The 19114-nt window shown below is 35.5% G+C and overlaps 1 protein-coding gene across 1 annotated transcript in view; it reads right to left on the bottom strand.

Annotated features, from left to right (window-relative positions):
• CEMIP (cell migration inducing hyaluronidase 1) overlaps nt 1-19114 on the bottom strand; it is a 112257-nt gene that overhangs the window by 24785 nt on the left and 68358 nt on the right. Inside the window, exons 15-21 of the mRNA XM_012542064.2 lie at nt 18421-18549; nt 15201-15286; nt 13246-13377; nt 9216-9251; nt 7790-7945; nt 4770-4950; nt 842-1057 (exon numbers count right to left, since the gene is read on the bottom strand). Coding sequence (XP_012397518.1) covers nt 842-1057; nt 4770-4950; nt 7790-7945; nt 9216-9251; nt 13246-13377; nt 15201-15286; nt 18421-18549 — 936 coding nt within the window. The remainder of the gene's footprint in view (nt 1-841; nt 1058-4769; nt 4951-7789; nt 7946-9215; nt 9252-13245; nt 13378-15200; nt 15287-18420; nt 18550-19114) is intronic.

The raw sequence follows: 19114 nt of genomic DNA, 5'->3' as shown, positions 1-19114 counted from the left end.
AGAATGGGCCTGAAATAATTACTTTTCTTGAGTCATTCTTGGTGATTTGAACAGCTTGGATATTGGTCCTGCTACCAATAGGATATTAAGATATCCTTTGGAGAAGTGGATAGACAAAATGTTTGGTCTTGTATGGATTCAGTTGCAATTATATGGATCTGATTTCAGTGACCTAAATGGTATCTCCAGAGAAAAATTTAGATCCAGACCAAGATACTTTCTTTATATTGCCTGAGCAATTGCCTTCTTTTATCATCTGCCTTTTTGTTTCCATTCATTCATGTTCACTTGGCTATAGACTTTTAGAGCTACAATGGATCCTTGAGATCTTGTCTCCAGTAAGGTCTAAAAGAGTGAAATGACTTGTCACAGTCATAAGTAATTATACAAGTCACACAAATAATAACTGGCAAACCTGAGATTTGAACTAAGGTCCTCTAAATTCACATGTTTCTCTATTATATGATGTTGTTTTCATGTTCATTCAAGAAATTTTTTTTTAGATGACAAACTGCATTTAATTTCTTTTTCATTATTTTAAAGGATATCTTATTTCTGCCCAATTATATGTTAAATAACTTTTAACATTTTATTTTGTTTTGAGTTCCAAATTCTATCCCTCTTGCTTCCTGAGACAGGAAGCAATCTGATATAGATTATCCATATGCAACATATAAAGAAATTAGTTATTAAGCAAGGCACCATGACAAACAATGATGATTGATCTTGCCGGCTGAATCATTCCAGCAAATGATGGTAGGAATGGCTTGGTGTTGTAAAAAGAAAATAAGCAAATAACCTATCCCTAAGAAATGACCATATAAAAAGAGATGCTTCTAACCTGTGCATACCGTCCACTACAGATAGCACCTCTCCAGTCGGGGACGTTGACGCAATCAGGATGCTTGATTAGCCAGTTGTCCTCCTTAATGATATAGGAGCCAGGATATTCTGACACAGAGCCATCGATATCATGAAAAACGGATGTCTTATCTCCGTCCATATTCAGCAAGTTGAACCAAGGCCCAGGTTCCCCAAAGAACACTCTGGAAGTAATCTAAACAGAAAGCCAATAAAATTATACTTGGAACTTTAGGTGAATGATAATTGCAAAGGTCATCGGATCTGGAAGACTCAGAAGGAAAGTTTCTGACTTCAACTGACATTTTGCAACATCTCAGACTCAAGAAGCTATTTGGCAATTCAGAAACCCACAGGATTGACCCACCGGCAGGCAGCCATGTAAGTCCTTGTTCTTTTGAACTCTTTGGTGCAGAAAATTCATCTTCACAAGATCAAATAAGAGGATTCGTTTGTGTATCTGCTCACTGGAGGTAATAATTTCATTTCATTCTGTTCTGCCCTTTCTTGACACCAAAAAGGGCACAGGGCTTCTGAATACTAAAATGACATCTTATACTATACTTATAATGTTATTATTATATTATATTATCCTTATAATATTCCTTTCGAGCAATCCTCTTCATTTAATCCTATCCTGCTTCTCTGGGTGGGCTGCAGAGCCTAGGTATTGCTAGCGTGCACAGAGCACTAGATCTAGAGCTGGGAGTTCCATGATCATGAGTTCCAATCTGGCCTCAGACACTTACTATCTGGGTGACTCTGCCTCAGTTTCCTCATCTGTAAAATGTGCTGGAAGAGACAATGATGATACCACTTACCTACCCTGAACCTCAATTTCCTTATCTATAAAATTATAATTATGGTACTAACTTCATAAGATTCCAAAGTAATTATAGGATCATAGATTTAGAACTTGAAGAGAACTCAGAGGTCATCTAGCCATGTTATTTTACAGATAAGTAAACTGAGGCCTAAATAAAAGTATCTTGTCCAAAGTCACACAAATAGTAAGTATTGGAACAGAGATTCGAACCCGGGTCTTCTGACTCCAAATATAATATTCATGTTACTATATGTGTTATATTTGTATTATATATGTAGTACATTACATTATATCTAGTATGTATAAAGGGTCCACCACTTTTAAAAAATGTAATTGAGATTAAATGACTGGACCAGACTCACATAGCTAATAACTATTAAATAACCAGAGTTGAAGTCATGTCATACTAACTCCAGGGCAGGGCTTTCCAAACTTAATAGAGCTATGAAAATGTTCATTATAATTATTATTTGGTACATTTTGTTTATATTTCCATATTCAAGAGAGATATAACATCAGTTTAGCTCATCATAATGTTAGGAGATGGTCATATGTTAAATACTTGAATGACTTGGAGTCTTACTGGAGAAAGGATCCTCTGGAAAATTCTGTCTCTGCTTTTTAATACATTAATTTTATTAAATGAAGGATAATATAAAGGTATTTTAGAGGAATGTTTTGTTTATTTGAATCCTGAATTTAAGTCATGTAAGTTTTGGAATAGTTTTCTTACAGGTTTAGACAGAAGAAAAAACTATGCACTTAAAATTGTTGGTAGGTTTCATGAAGGTTTTTTTTTTTGTTTTGTTTTTTTTTTTTTGTTTTTTTTTTTTTGCAGAATATCGTGCTTGGAAAAAGGCTGAGGGCAATTGTATAAAGTTATTTTTCAATGACCTAGAATTATGGAATCCTATTTTGGTATTGTTTTCTCTTAAGAAAAATAATCTTTGCACTTGTCTAAGAACAAAGATGATTATCAGGAAATGAAAAAAAAAAAACAAGACAGATGAGGAGATGACAGAACAGAATCTATGTCTCATAAATAAGTCACTTGAATGAACCAACTTCTACCGTACTGAAAAAAACAGCTGGCAGTTGAGACTGATAAACTATTCTGCCAGTTATCTGTGGAATCTTTGAAGAACAGGATAGCTGCCATCAATTTGCAGAAGGGAAGTATCCCAGTTTTCAGAAAAGGGAAGAGGCTTGAGTCTGACTAACTTTGGTTGCTGGCAAATTTATAGAATAAATTTCTAAGGAGATGGTTTGTAAGCATTTAGGAGGGAAGCAATGATCATTAAAAGCCAGCTGGCAGGTCACACTTTATTTCTTTTCTTTAAACCGGCAGATCAGGGGAATACTGGAGACAAAGTATTTTTAAATTCCAAAAGCCTTAATTTTCTCTACTTAAAATAAAGACATATGAGCTATATGATTAATAGAGTTAAGTGGATTCATTCATTCATTCATAGAAGAATGACCATTTAAAAAATTTTGCCATTGTTAGGTTAATAGTAAGTTGGAGGAAGGTTTCTAAAGAATGCTCCTTGATATTATACTGATTAACATTTTTTTTAAATCAACAACTTGGATGAAATTATAGAAGACACATTTATTCTACCTGGAATTGATGTGGAGATGAAAAAAAGATAGTGAAAACATTCAATAACAGTCATGATACAAAATAAACTAGAAAGAAAGGAAGGGACACATATAATAAGACAGAATTAAATAAGGCTGCTATTTAAATTCTATTCTTAGGTTTAAAAAAAAGCAACATCATAGTTTAAAGGAAGTTGTGACTAGACAACAGTTTCCTTGAATAATACTGAAGAATTTTAGCAAGTTTACTGTGAGTCAACAAGGTGATATGAGAGTCAGCAAAGCTTTTGCTATCCTGGGTTGCTTAAACCCTTCCTCTAAAAAAAAAATTAAAACATTAATTAGTGAAATTTTATATATATAAATTTATTTTTTAAAATTCAACACAACTACTGTCTGGTGTTATCCAACTCTTTAGTTGGTTTTTAAATGATGTAAAAAAATTTTGTCAGCTGCTTTTCAGGTATTGAGGAGGCATAATGCCCATATTTTTTCTTAATTGGACTACATCTATAATGCCGAGTTTTAAGTGCCATATTTTTTTGGGGGGGGAGGAAGATATAAGCAAAGTGGAGTTTGTCTAGATTAGAATGGGCAGGATGGTGAGAGAACTGGAGACCATGTCAGAGTTTACTGACTAAAGGAATTAGGACTGTTTTGATTGGAAAACATAAGCCTGAGGTGGGGGGTGTGAGGGCACATAATTGCAGAAGTATTGAAAGGGATGTCATGTGGAAGAGAGATCAGACTAGAGCTGTTGTGCTCCATGAGGCAAAAGTAGGAATAATGGTTGGAAGTTACAAAGAAGACTTTAAAAGGAGGAACAACTTTCTAACACTCAGAATTATTTAAAAATGGAAGAGATCATCCCCTAAGCTCAAAGATTCCCCCTCACTTGAGTTCTTCAAATAGAACTGGATGACCACATGTAAGAAATATTGTAGAAGTGATTAAATGTCTGCTTTCATCTCTTCCAATTCTGGGTTTCAGGATCTTGGAGCTGGTAGAGAACTTTAAAACTGTTTAAATTTCAAGGGGTTATGTGGATATACATAGCAGAGTCTAAGTCTTCTGACCTACAATCCAATGCTTTTAATTTTGTAATGGAGAAAGTGAGCTAATTTCAGTCAGGTAACTAGTATGTTAAGTTGATACTGTGACTAATGAGAAAAGGAGCTTAAATACCAAGTTAGGGACAAAATAGGCCTTAGATTCTGATTTCTAATCAGATTGACTTTCCACCGCCCTATTGGGGGGTAGTAAGTAATATTCTTATTTTCTAGCCAAATAAAAGTAATAGCAGTGGCCTGAAACCCTTCAAATGAGGGCAACAGGTCTGTTTTCACAGGAAACTACCTAGTCTGTATGGATGTTCCTGCTTGGAACAGCAACCACCTGTACTATAAGATTTAGGGAATTTCCAAAGCATTAGCTAGATATTGGGTTTCATTTAGAGTCAAATCCAACCCTCCAAACTCACCGGGACGTCTTCAAAAACAATATTTGACACATTGTTATTGGGGCAACTCTGCCAGGCATTATTGAGGCGAAATGCCAGGGCACTTGTATGCCGGCCGTCCAGAGCTGCAAATTTTCGGAATGTGCAGTTTTGGATGTTGATGGGGCCGTCATAGAACTGAATTCCTCGGATTGGGAAATTCCTACAGATTTCAGAAAGGGAAATGTTATGCTAAGATCAGTCCTGAGACATCTTGCTGTTCATGCAGAAGAGATACTGTGACTGTGACTTTAACATGTCACTAGTATAATTAAATCTAACAGAATATTTTATGGTCATAAAGGATCTTCATTAAGTGCATTAAATCATTCAATTATTACAGTATTCCTCTGAGGGAGACAGAGAAGCTATTATTGCATTCATTTTCTAGAAAAGGAAACACAAGTTCAGAGGCATTAAGAAATTTGTACAAAGTCTCACAACTACTATGTGTAGAACTGGGATTTTGATACCAGACCTTCTGAATCCAAGTTTCATGGTGATAGCAATAGCTGGCATTTATATACTGCTTTATCATTATAAAAAAGTTGACATATTTCATCATATTTGATAGCCATAATAACCCTGTGATATAGGTAGAAAAAATATTACTATTCCTACCTATTACTACTACTATTACTACAACTATTACAACTACTATTATTACTACTACTACTACTAACTACTATTACTATTACTACTACTACTACTACTACCACTACTACAACTACTACTATTACTACTACTAATTACTACTATTACTAGTACTACTACTACTACTACTACTAGTATTACTACTACTACTACAACTTCTAGATACAGAAGCTCTTGCAAAAAGATAAGAAAGGCAATTATTTGGGCTTGTTGATACCACATCTTTTACTTTTCAGTGGCCTAATTTGGGAAGAAATGTGGGGATAATGAACACTACAAGGCAGCATGCTCAGAAATGTTGTCTCTTCCTAATCCTACATCCTATTTTGTTTTGAAATAAAATTTTACTAATATTTAAAAATTTTATATCATTTATATTTCTTACTGAGTTCTGCCCTCCCTATACCCTATCAAAAAGTCATCCCTTATGACAAAGTATGAAGAAAAGAAAAAAAGAAAGAACATTCTGCAAAACTAAATGATGTATCTAAAAAAAAAAAAAGTCTGATATTAAACAGAGGATGACACCTCTGATTTCCCACTTCTATGAAGAAGTAGGAGGATACAAGGTGTCTTCCCTTGTATCTTTGATGAGATTAATCCTGGTCTACATTTTGTAGCATTCTGGTTTAATTGTCCTGTTGTTCTTTCCATCCATCCTATTATTTTCTTGGTTCTGCCTACTTTACTTTGCATCAGTTCAAATGTCTTTCCATACTTCTTTGTACTTATCATATTCATTGCTTCTTATAGCTCAGTAATTACTGCTTTCATGTACCACAATTATTTTAGTCATTAATCAATCAAAGGGTATATGTTTTGTTTTAATATCTTTGTTAATGACAAAAAGACTGTAATTAATACTTTAGTGAATAAGGGATCTTTTTGTCTTTGATATCTTTGCGGTACATGTCTAGCAATGGGATCTGAGTCAAAGACTGTAGGCATTTTAGTCATTTCCTTTACATAATTCCAAATTGCTTTCCAAACTCATAACACCAGTTTTGGTATTTACACCAAATAGAGAAACATAGATTAATGCATGTCTCTTTTTTCCAACCTGACAGACTTACAGTTCTTTATACACATTATCTACTTCCTTGCTTTTGTCCCAATATCTGAAATGTTTTACCTCCTCACCCCCTTTTCTTGGAATCTCTAGCTTCCTCTAAGACTAAGTTCAAATGCCATTTACTTCTTGAAGTTGCCCAATCTTTCCCCTCAGTTGTTATCACTCTCTCCCTTTTCTCTACCACTAGGTATTATCAGTAAATTCTAAAATGATGTGAAAGAAAGGGAAGTTTGTAATGCTGGGCTTTAGAAGACTTAATGCATACTTAATGCTTCAAGGATCTATAGACATGATAATCAACACAGATGTACAATTGTTGATATAAAAATACGAATTGACTGTATCATTCATGTTAGAAATTAAACAAAACAAAACTTCCTAAAAAGAAAGAACTGTCTGGCTCCAAGAAGGATTACCAGGGGAGCCTATGACATTGCCCTTCAAAAAATTTTAAAAATACATTAAATAATTTAGACCAGGATTTGTCTGCAATGGGAAAAGTAATTTCAAATAATTCTATTACACGGTAAACTAAGATCTTCAAAAGCAGTACTTTCCCCAGAAAACCTCAGAAAAAATGGGGTCATTTTATGGGAAGAAAGTAGTGGAAGACAGAGTTTAGACTTAGTAAAACCTTGGCATGAGTCCAGTCTATTTTGCTATGTGACCTTCAACTAGTTATTTAGCTCCCCTCACCTCCTGAGCCTTGGTTTCTTCATTTATAATACGGCCCAGGAATCCTTATACTATTCAATTTATAGGGCTATTGTGGGGAGGAAAATAAATAAAAGGTATCAAAGTGTTTTATAATGCTAACACTATATATAAACGTGAATTATTTTTAGGTATAAAAATATGCCAGGTATTAGATCTAAAGCAGGTATTAGATCTAAAGAATAAGAGTCCAGAGTTTATTTCTCATCTCAAAGTCTCACTGCTACTTATTTGTACTTAAGGTCAGAAAGCTTGGATAAGTTTCTTTCAACATAGGACAGGTAATATAAGGGGCAGAACAACTTGGTTTTTCTGGGGAAGGAACTATACACAAAAAAATCTTTCTATAGGAAGGCTCATCTGGTTAATTTTCTAATTTTTCCAGCTCATATTGGATATGTAGGTGTTGTTATGGAGTTAGTAGTAGGTGAACCTAAGTCTTAAACTGGAATCATTGATTTACCTTGAAAACTAGTATCATTTTGATTCCTTGTACCTAGTTCTACTAAAGTAGAGGCAAATAAGAACACAAACCAAAAGGATAAAAAGTTTCAGAACTTACTGGCCTATTGGGAGTGTTCTTCCACTGTGATCTAGACCTCCAGGCCCCCAAATTCTATTATCCATCATCTCTGTTCCCACATTGCCACTCTCTCCAACAAACAAACTATTCTTTATTTCTTGCTTTGAACCATCATCATAAGGGAATGTTCCACCACTGGAAGAAAGAGGATTTGAGTTAACATTTAATGGTTGAATTTCAAATAAAAAAATTTAATTGATATTTTTGCCTTCAAATAAACTTCATTTCTGAATATATCCCCAACTCTCTCTGTCTAGTAAGTTATCTCTTATAACAAAGATTTAAAAAGAGAAAAAACAACTAACACATCACCTGTGCCTAACAGTATGAATATATTTCACACCCATAGATACTAGCCTTTCCATAATATGCCACAGTTTGTACCCCTCCATTGTACACCAATGGGAGATAAAACAACAGAATAGTAATAGTTGAAGGGAATCAATGATTTTTATCTTCCTCATCCAATCTTGATTGTACTACTGCCCAATTATCACCAAGAACAGTGTATGACTCCTCCCACTTGGAAGCTGACATCCCAGATTACTATCTAGAGATAACCCAGATAGAGTTACACTCAAGATAATCTTTGAATCCACTCCCTCCTTGGTAATAAATCATTTGCCCTTCAATTATATAAAAAGATCCTTTGAGTCTTGTTGCCTACCCTGTTTCTTTCCCTATTTAAATACTACATAGTTCAGTGGTTCTCAAAGTAGGGTCTAGGCAGGGGTCCTCAAACTTTTAAAATAAGGGGCCAGCTCACTGTCCCTCAGACTGTTGGAGGGCCGGACTATAGTAAAAACAAAAACTTTGTTTTATGGGCCTTTAAATAAAGAAACTTCATAGCCCTGGGTGAGGGGGATCAATCCTCAGCTGCTGCATCTGGCCCACAGGCCATAGTTTGAGGAGCCCTGAGAGAATCCTGGGGATCTCTGAAACCCTTTTAGAGGGTCTACAAATTCAAAAATAGTTTTTATTTCCAATATGATAAATGTCTATAAATATAATCCAGATAAACAAAAATGCTTTGGAGACATCCTCAACAATTTTTAATAGGATAAAGATACTGAAAACAAAAGTTTGAGAACCACTGAGTCCATCGATTGGTCATAAACAATATAAACATAAATTCTTTTTTTATTTGTTGCCTCCCTCAATTAGATTATGAGCTCCTAGAGAGGAGAGTCTCTGGTTTCTAAATGTATTCAATATTTAGCATGGTACTGGAGTCATTGTAAGTACTTAATAACAATTTTTTTTTCCCATAGTCTTCCCTCACTTTCACCTCCAACTTTTGTAAAAGAAGAAAGAAAAGCATTTCTCAAGTTTTTTTTTTTTTTTTTTACAGCTTGGTCATTATGAACCTCAAATTAAGGATCCCAAATGCAAGAATTAATCTTACCTGGCTAGGGTCAGGCCAATTCCATTGTCAGCAAACCTAAGAAGGGAAAAACAAGTGGTAAAATACTGCTCTTCCCAACACTAACTCGTATCTATATAAAAGATAAAATTTACAAAGTGCCTTGCAAACCTGAAATAGTATACAAATATAATGATGATTCCATGTGGATTAAGGGATTACAAAATGATTTGCTGACAGGCTACATAAAAGAAGTAATATGAGATAAGCCTGCAGAAGATAGACGGTCTGAATGGGGAGGATCTACAATGTTAGGATACAAGATTTTAATTTTACTTGATGGACAGTAAGAAACCATTGGAGCTTCTGAGGGATGAGACAGATCTCTGAATAAGGAAACAGAAGTTTGACATAAAGAAGGGTAAAAAAGGGATTAATATGGAGAGATTATCAACTTAATCACAAAAATAATGACCTGAGACTAAATTTAAAGCAACATTGATTTGTTGTCTATGCTAGGTATAAAAGGAGACATGAAGTTTATATAAAAACACAGTTTTATTCCTGATGTTCCAGGTGACATTGGGGTCCCCTCTCTAGTCTGTCTCTTTCCCATGCATTCTCATGACTATGTAATGCACTGGATGTAAGCAGTACCTTGAGGGCTTCCTATATCTTCCTAACCCATCTTGAGTTATTGCAACATCAATCCAAGAAGGAAGGACAGATCCCTGTGTCTGGCGCGAGGCAGAGGGACCTGCATCCAGCTGGCTCCATGTATTCAGAATGGAAGTCACACTGACTCTAATCCCATGATTATCTCACTGAGATAACTTACTGAAGGATTTGCAAGAGGAGAGGGCTATAAAGTCACTTCCATCTGATAACCTTAGCTTGTATTTCAAATTCCTTTTAAAGGAAGCTGAGGTAGTGTCTGCTTAAGAAAATAAAGTTCTCTTCTTTTACAAAAACCCCAAATCCAACCAGCATTGGGTAAATGCTACGAAGATTTTTTTTCTTGGTCCAGATCTGTGATTTATTTCATTAGTATAGGGAACTTCCAATGAGTGGAACAACAACTGTTCTCTAAATTAGAATCTTATTAGTCTTATAGCTGTCTAAATAACTGAGAATTTAGAGGAAGAACTCTGGGTCTCTATCTAGTATAACATGCTGCCTCTTATACTAAGGATATGTCCAACCCTAGAAGATTTTGTAGTTAAATTCAAAAGACAAGATAATCAAGGCTTGATTTAAGGCACAAGATAGTGAGTCTAAGCTTCCTTCCAACTCTAAATCTCACCTGAATATCCCAATCTTATACAGCATCTTTTCTTTTACTTCTACCTGGAAAAATTCCTATTTATCTTTCAACACATAAAAGAAAAACACCTCTTCCATGAAGCCTTCCCAAGTTCATCTCAAGGGAAAGTACTCTCTTCTCGATGCTGATAGGACTTACTTTCTTAGCCCTTATTTTCTTAGTCTGCCTTTGATTCTTTTTATTTGTACACACTGAGGTGGAATGGCATAGTGGACAGGTAGCTGGTCACTTGTAGAGACCTGGTTTCAAGATCCACCTTTGAAATACTGGCTGTGTGACCCTGGATAGATTAATTTCTTAGTTTCCCAGTAATTCTCTAAGTCTTTAAACTAGAAGAGTTGCTGATTTGAATCAGTAGAAGGGATTTCCTTGCATGGGAACTCAAGTAATACTGATGAAAACATAGGTCTATTTTTTTTAAAAAAGCTATATCTTTTTTTTATCTCAAGGGTGCTCCACCACAAAATGCAGAGATGATGTCTTACTCATCTTTATGGTCTCTATTTTACTTAACTATGGGTCTTGTACATAATAGGCTCAATAAATGTTTGTTGAATTAAAATACTTATAGATACCTGCTATAGAAGCTAGATAAGGGATTGAATATAATGTTAGACGACATGACCTCTGGGATCCTTCCCAGCCCTAGAATTCTATAATGCAAATATATAGACTAGGCAGTAAAGCCCTAGGAGCACGGAGGTGGTATTATGTGCACAGAGCCCTAGACCTGGAATCAGGAAGCTGAATCTTCTTGAGTTCTAAATCTGGCCTCAGACAATTATTAACTGTGTGACCCTGGGCAAGTTTGCCTCAGTTTCCTTATCTGTAAAATGAGTTAGAAGGGGAAATGGCAAACCACCCCAGTACCTGTGCCAAGAAATCCCAAATGGGGTCACAAAAAGGAGGACATGACTAAAACATGACTCAACAGCAACAATAGAGTACGGGTTCTGTCACCAAGAAGAACTGAGTTCAAATCCTGTCTCTGACACTTACTTCTCTTCCTCCTCCTCTTCCTCCTCCTTCTTTCTCCTTCTCCTATTAGCTACTAAGTGCCTTTAAGCACTTCTCATTTGATCCTCACAATTTTGGAAAGTGGCTGCTGTTATTTTCTTCATTTTATAGTCGAGGAAACGGAGACAAACTTAGGTGAAATGACTTGCCCAGAATCACACAGCTTGTAAATTTATAATGCCCCATTTGAACTCGGATCTTCAGATCTCCAGAACCAGGACCCTACACTCTGTAGCACTTAGTTGCTATAACTGTGGGAAAATCCTTAACTTCTCAGCTTCAGTTTATTCATTTGTAACTATGAGATAATAACCCTTGTAACCCATTTCACATGATTGTTATAAGGCTAAAATGGACCCTTCTGTCTGTAAACTTTAGAGTGTTTTACATAGAAGCTTTCATTATGCTGATAAATTATTGGAAAGATAAATTCAGCTCCATATTTCCTTTTGCCAACCTCAAAAATTTGGTTCCAGATAATCTGGTTACATATCAAGTCATCCAAATCCTTCTGTTACTGTGGTTGTTTGTCCTTTGTTTTTGAAGAGGATCAATAACATCAGGAGGGTGATGACTTGCTTGTGGATTGGATTTAAATAGGGCAGATTTGTGCAAAATCCTCAGTCTCACCCATCCCTTCAGTCCAATGGCAAACAAAAGTCAAGATGATTGAGAAAGGCTGAGGATGGTGGCAGAGCAACAGAAGCAAAGACTTGTTTCACAGGGGTCTAGACAAGGGGTTGATCAGGGAAGCTTAAATGTTTGCTAACCATCCTTTTCTCATTTCAGCTCTTGGTTGTAAAAATGCATCGATACTTTAAAAATCCACAAGGGGGTGGTATTGTTTCATACTTCTGTATCTCTTGGTATCTTTATGTCAGTTTGAATCTTAGAACGTTAAGATCTCTCGTCTTTCTTTATCCTTCTCTCTACATTTCTCCCTCTTATTTTTAATTTCCGTTTATATTTTTGTCTCTATTTTCCCTTCTCTATCTTTGTCTTTCTGCATTTTTTCTTTTTGAATCAGATCTTTGTCTCTATTTTTCCTTTTTTTATGTTTGTCTCTGACTTTGTGGAAGTGTCTCCCCACTCATCTCTTTCTGTTTCTTGTTTCAATATTATCTCTTCTTTATTTCCTCCGTTTCTCTACCACTCATTCGCCATCTTTTTTTTTAACCTAAAGCTGACATGACAATGATTAACATATTTATATTTCTTTTAATAAACAGGTCAAGTTGCTTTTTACATAACTAACTCTCACTTGATTCTTTTCCACTGGGGTTGACACTCTTACAGTTTCCTCTTTTTGAATTAAGCTCTTTTTGCATGAGTAGTATTATTAACCTAATTATTGATGGTATCAGCTTGACATTTACATACACACATACATACACCATAGGAGGATGATACACCAAAAAAGTGTTATGCTCTAGGCTTAAAAATGTTATTTTCTTTTAGAGGACATTACAAAAAAAAGCTTCTTATTTATATTGGTTCCCTTTCAGCCCCAGCAATTTCCTGCTTCTATTCCCAAGTGTTATCAGAAATGGAAAACAAAAAATTAAACAGGTGGTAATCTTTTATTTACTCTGTACTTCTTCTCTAGATAAGAGGCATAAATCCTCATTATTAGTTTTGCACCAGGGAAAAAAATGTGCTAGATGAAGTCTCTTTTGACTCTAAGACGCTAATCTTAGTTTAAGTGTAAGGGAGAAAAAAAGCAAAACTCACTGGCAGTGGTCCATCCACACATCTCCTCCTCGGAGCCATGCTCCGTGGTCCTGGTTTTTGTAAGCAATAAAATGCTTAATGATGGCAGGTTCCCTGGGCTTCAGAGGGTCAGCATCTTTGTGTGGGCTGTATCTGTAACACAGGAACAGAAAGAACTATTTTTGGCAGAAAGAAACTAACTCTTTGAGATTCCAGAAAAAGCTTACTCGTTCAAATGTCTTAGTGAGTTCTTTCTGTTCAAAGCCCTCCAAAAAACAAGTTGTTAGTAGTATAGACGTAGAGCTAGAGGTAGAAGGCAACTTAGAAGTAATGTAGCCCTTCTCCTTCATTTTATATATGAGGCAACTGAGACTTCGGAGATTTAGTGACTTGTTTAAAATTACACATTAGGTATAAGAGGTAAGTTCTGAACCCTAGTTCCCTAGAGACTATACCATGCTGTATATATGTATAATATATGTATAGGTATATTATGTCTGTATGTAATATGTATTTGTTTATGGATATATATATATATGTATATAAGCACCCACAGAGCATATTCATGCATTTGCACACACATATATGCACTGATCTGGGCACATGTATATCATTATTGTACAATCCATACACGTATACACACATGTGTAAATATATACTGTATCCACCCAGCATTCATGCAAATATGTAGGTTTACACATATGTATATACACAATGGCAAAAATGCTTATGCTTTGTTTTATCCTGGCCCCTGACATAAGATTAGATCACAAATTCTTATGATGAGTCATGAAAAAGGAGACATAAAAACCCCACAATATAATGCCCTGGTGAATGGAAGTCCTAAAAAACATTTCTCCAGCTGATTCTTATCAGCCACAGCTTGGGAACAAACGACAGACATCTGGCTTTCATTCGTTCCTATTGCTGGGGAGGGCTTAGGTTGGAGAGCAATATGGAGAGACCAGGAAGTTCATTTCAGGTCATACCTGAGTGCCATGGAGACTTCAAGTCATAGCATGGTAATATGGAGAAGAAGAAAAAAAAAAAGAATAGAGGGAAAATTTTCCTAGACTTTCTGGATTCAAGTCCTAGTTCTGTCTCTAATTAGCTGTGTAGCCTTGGTGAATAACTATTTGAGCTTTTCTTTCTTTCTTTCTTAAAGAGTTTCATGTAATGTTTTATAAATATTCCCTTAGTTGATCCTCATAATTCTGGGACATCAATGTTCTTATTATCTATATTTTACAGATGTGGAAACTGAGGTAAATAGAGATTAAATGGTTTGCTCAGGGTCACACAGTTAGTAGGTATCTGAGACAGCATATGAACTCAAGTCCCTAGCTCTGTTCACTGTGCCATCTAATTTATTAAGTCTCACTGGGCTTCAGATCCATCATTTTAAAACGAAAGGATTGAAATATGATCCTATGATTAGAAAAGAGCCCTTCTAGCTCTAACAATTCAAAATTATATCTTAGAACTCCTTGACTTTTTCTCTTATTTCAGGAAAACTAAATACAGTATTAGACTAAACAGCTTCAACTTTTTCAGTGCTTTTGGCATCGGCATTATTGGCCTTGCCATTATTTAATGGACACTTCAAGCAAAGATAAGAGCCCTTGACAAGAGATCTAGTAATTAATAGTCCATTTCTTCCCAGGAGGCTTATCTGCCCCAATAATTTACCTCAACCTCAAACCTACCACCTGGATTAATTTAGATGGACATGAAGGATCTGCCTGACTTATTCAGATAAGTCCTTGACGATTCTTGTTTTTTTTGTTTTTGTTTTTGTTTTTGTTTTTTGATCTAGGTGGTGGTGATTTAAAGTCATGCAATTGAGATATAGCCTTCTCCAAGCTTAGTTTTGACATGGAAATGTCTTGATGAAACAATGTTTGAGTAAAGCAAAATTTGTCATGCTTAATTTCTCCTTCTAGAGATCCAGAGGCATGAACTGGGCAGCTAATTACCTGGCAGAGATGATAGAAAGGAAAGGCCTCTTGTCCTTAGCAGATGCTTCTGTGGTTTTGACTCCATTGTCAATGATCATACCAGCCTAGAGAGGAAAGAAATTTGGGGCATATTATTTAAATCCATATAACAGTATACAACAAATATAACAGTTACATAACAATTCTCAACAAATGCTCCGTGAAAATCCTTGTTGAGGAAGTTTTGTGATCCTAATGGAGTACTTAATCAAAGATTCCCAAGAAAGATGTAGGACACAAAAAATGTCTGAGAACTATGGGTGTAGCAATAAGGAAAAACTTCCCATCTAGACTTTGATGTTAACTGGCCAAGAGTCTCTAAGACTTGGTTTCCTCAAATGTTAAATGAAACAAGTAGACTAGGTAATACTAAGATCACTTCCCATTTTGATTAATCTATGATTTTAGATACCTAGTCTATGGAGCTCTAATTACAATTTCCATATTTCTACATTTCATTTTCTTTTCAGATCTACATTCTCTATCACATCCAACTCCCCAGTTGAGAGAAAAACAAAACTCCCATTATTTCAAGAGCCAGTTTTTGTGTTCCTTTGGTGGCTCAATTTTTAAAAATCATATGACCTATTCCTAGTTCATTTATTGTTTCTCTACCCAATCTCTTTTTGATTCCCTTCCAATCTATGTTACACCCATACAACTCTATTGATTCTGATCTCTTAAAGATCACCAATGATCTTGTAACCACTAGATCTAATGATTTTATCCTTAATCTTTATCCTTTAAATCTTCTCTGGAGCATTTGGTACTTAGTTCAATCTCATTCTTTTTGAGAATTTTTTTTGTCTTCTGTGATACTTGAAGTACTTGGATCTTTACTTCCATTTTGCCCACTCTTTCTCACTGGCTTTTTCATATTCTCCTAAGTCTTAAACAGAAGTACTTCATAAAGACCATCCCTGGCTACCTTTCTTCCCCTCTTTATACGTTTTCCCTTAGATATATTTATTTTCAAACCTCCAACTATAATCTTTGTGTCTTGTAATCTGTAGTCTTGGATTTCTACTAATACCTAAAATTCAATATATCTAAAACTGGATAGTTCTAAATCAATATTCTCTCCCCTCCAAATCAGTTATTCCTTTTGACTCTCCCAATTATATCAAATATACCACCTTTTTAACCTTCTTATTACTAAGCTTTGAAATTTTGGAGACTTCTTTGACTTTTCCCTCTCTCTCAAGAGACTCTGCCCCTTTGTTTTCCTTTTGCCCCCTTCCCATATCCGCTTTTCCAGATGCCATTGCTTGATCTGAGTGGGGCTTCCTTTCCTTTATTTCACCCCTTTTCTCAGTATGGCAAGAACCACTACTATGGGCACCCTTCTCCTTTTTGTGCAGTTCACTTGATTGATCTGATGACATGGTTGAATTGGGAATCACCAATTATGTTCCTTCTGGTGATATGGATCACCACCAGGTCTTACCATCTGCCAGGGCACTAAATCCTAAACTCCTCTAGGCCTTACCATCTGTCCTGCATCTATGCCATCTAGATACTTAGGCACTCTCATCTGACCTAATGAGGAAACTAACGACCCCCAGTTTTGCCTTTATCTTTTATATTAGTTCCTTTATTGCCATGTCCATTACCACAACCCTAATTTGTACCCTTATTATTTCATAGGAGATCAACAATAGCTTCCCAATTGATCTTTCTAACTCATATTTCTCCCCTATCCACTGTGCCCTACATCCTGACACCAGGCATTCCTGCCCAATCATACTAGCTGGCTTAGAGACTTGCCAACAGAATTTAGTGCAAATATCAGTCTGGCATTCAAAGACCAGAAACTGACCCTAATTTGTCTTTCCAGATTTACCTCTTACAAATCCCACTTATTAAATTCATTCTTGAATCAAACTGGTCTATTCAATGTCCTTTCCTATCACCAATCAACACATATCCTGTAAATACATAGTATACGCTAATTGTTGAGAATACAAGTGAAAAAATCAAGATAGTTCCTGCCTTCAAGCAACTTATATTCCCATCCCCACTTATTGAATTCTATCCATCTTCCAGGGCAGTGTTACAAATACTTCATCTATGAATCTTTCATTGATCTCTCTAGTAATTTCTCCCCTTTCTGAATCTCTACAGTACTTTGCTTATTTTACTTCACTTTACTTGTAATCTTCTACCATATTATTTCCTATGAGACTATAATCTCCTGGAAAGCACAGCTTTGTATTTTACACTGTGCCTTACATAAAGTAGGTATTCAATAAATTCATGTCAAATAAATGAATGAGACAATAATTATTTTTAAAATTACATTAAATTTATAGTAATTTTTAAAATTATTTTCAAAATTGTCAGATTACAAAAATATCTAGCCAAAATATGTATTTGTCCTTTCCCATATTCCAGCATCTTATTCTTTCTTTCCTGGAGAAAGGGGGAGGATGGGACACTAGGTTAAAAGAACACAATTTTTCAGATCTATACCTATATTTATCTGCAGAAAACATACACGCACACACTATTTCTCTTATAAATCTTGTCTCTGAAAATAATACCAAACAAACATCCATATGATATAATCACCCAGATGTTTAAGTATTATCACTTGCTGCTATATTGACAAATATCTGGCTGGCTGACTATTTTGATTTTCATCCAGATGTTTAGGCTTCACAGGTACATTTGTAGATTCTTATGAATCTAAAACAGACAAGAAGAGAGAAGAGAAATAAATGCATCCAGTTTTCTTTCAGCTTACTCCCTTTAGGAGTAAAGGATGTGGGCCAGTGCTTATTTCCATGGATGGCTTACGGTATTCATCCCCATCAAATGAATCATGAAAAGGATTTCAAGATATTACTATTCCAGAAAAGGAGAGGTGAGTCTCGTGCCAGCAAAAAGAAAAAACACGCATCTTTCCTCTCATTTGGTTTCTGTCCAAACGTTGAGCCTGGGATCAGCTGTTTTAAGTCCACAGTTTTAAAAATGTTTTATTCAAGAATAACTAAAGAAGTATAGTGAGGAAATGGCAGCAAACTGGGACATCTCTGAAAAAGGTTGCTGTATTTTCATATACAAATTCAGAGAAGAAAATTGTCACTGTCTACAGCAGAAAAAAATGAGTAGCCTACTTCCTAAGCGGGCAAAGAAAAGCAAGAGTCAATGTAGTTCGTTGTGCTGGGGCAGTTCTTTATATTTCATGAAAACTTACCCGATAGTTGGAATGAGCCCGGTTGTTATAGAATTTTCCCAGTGGAATGTGCTCTGAGTAGCCCGGGGAATACATTCCTTCTGAGGGACCTGTAGGTACGTGGTGAAAAATAAACCAAAATCCAGTTTCCTGTTGGGGGCAGCAGGAGAAATAAAAGGAAAACCACATGTAAATGTTCATTTTTAGGTCGATTAAATCAAATGAGGCAAAGTGTAGTAAAGAATGTAAAATAAAGTACAATATATTTATATAGTTCACACATGCACTTTTCCTTCACAAATATATGTTCAGTTTTCTTTCTGAAGAGAAATACTAAAGTTTCTTGAAGGAAATATAATTTCAGGGCCATCAAGTCAATTTATTTAAACAGATCCATAACTAGCAATTTTTGTATCCAGGTCAACCAGCATAATATATGCCTTCAAACACAGTTAAGAAGGCTGTCTTATGCAGTAGAAGTGTGGATGTAGTGCCTAGAAGCCAATGAGGAAAATGACAACCACTTCCAGAGAGAGAACTATGTAGACTGAATATGGTCTAAAAACTTTTCTGAAGACAAAATGATGAATGGATCTGCAGTAGTGAGTGAGAAAAGAGCTAGTTCAACTTCAATCTTTTGAGATGTCCACATCTCCAAAGAACTGATTGATTCTAATTATCCCTAATTTTTTTCCATAGAAGAAGCTTTTATATT

Source organism: Sarcophilus harrisii, chromosome 2 (genome assembly GCF_902635505.1).
Source record: "Sarcophilus harrisii chromosome 2, mSarHar1.11, whole genome shotgun sequence".
In the NCBI taxonomy this organism is placed as follows: domain Eukaryota; kingdom Metazoa; phylum Chordata; class Mammalia; order Dasyuromorphia; family Dasyuridae; genus Sarcophilus; species Sarcophilus harrisii.
This window is presented reverse-complemented; position numbering and strand designations above follow the sequence as displayed.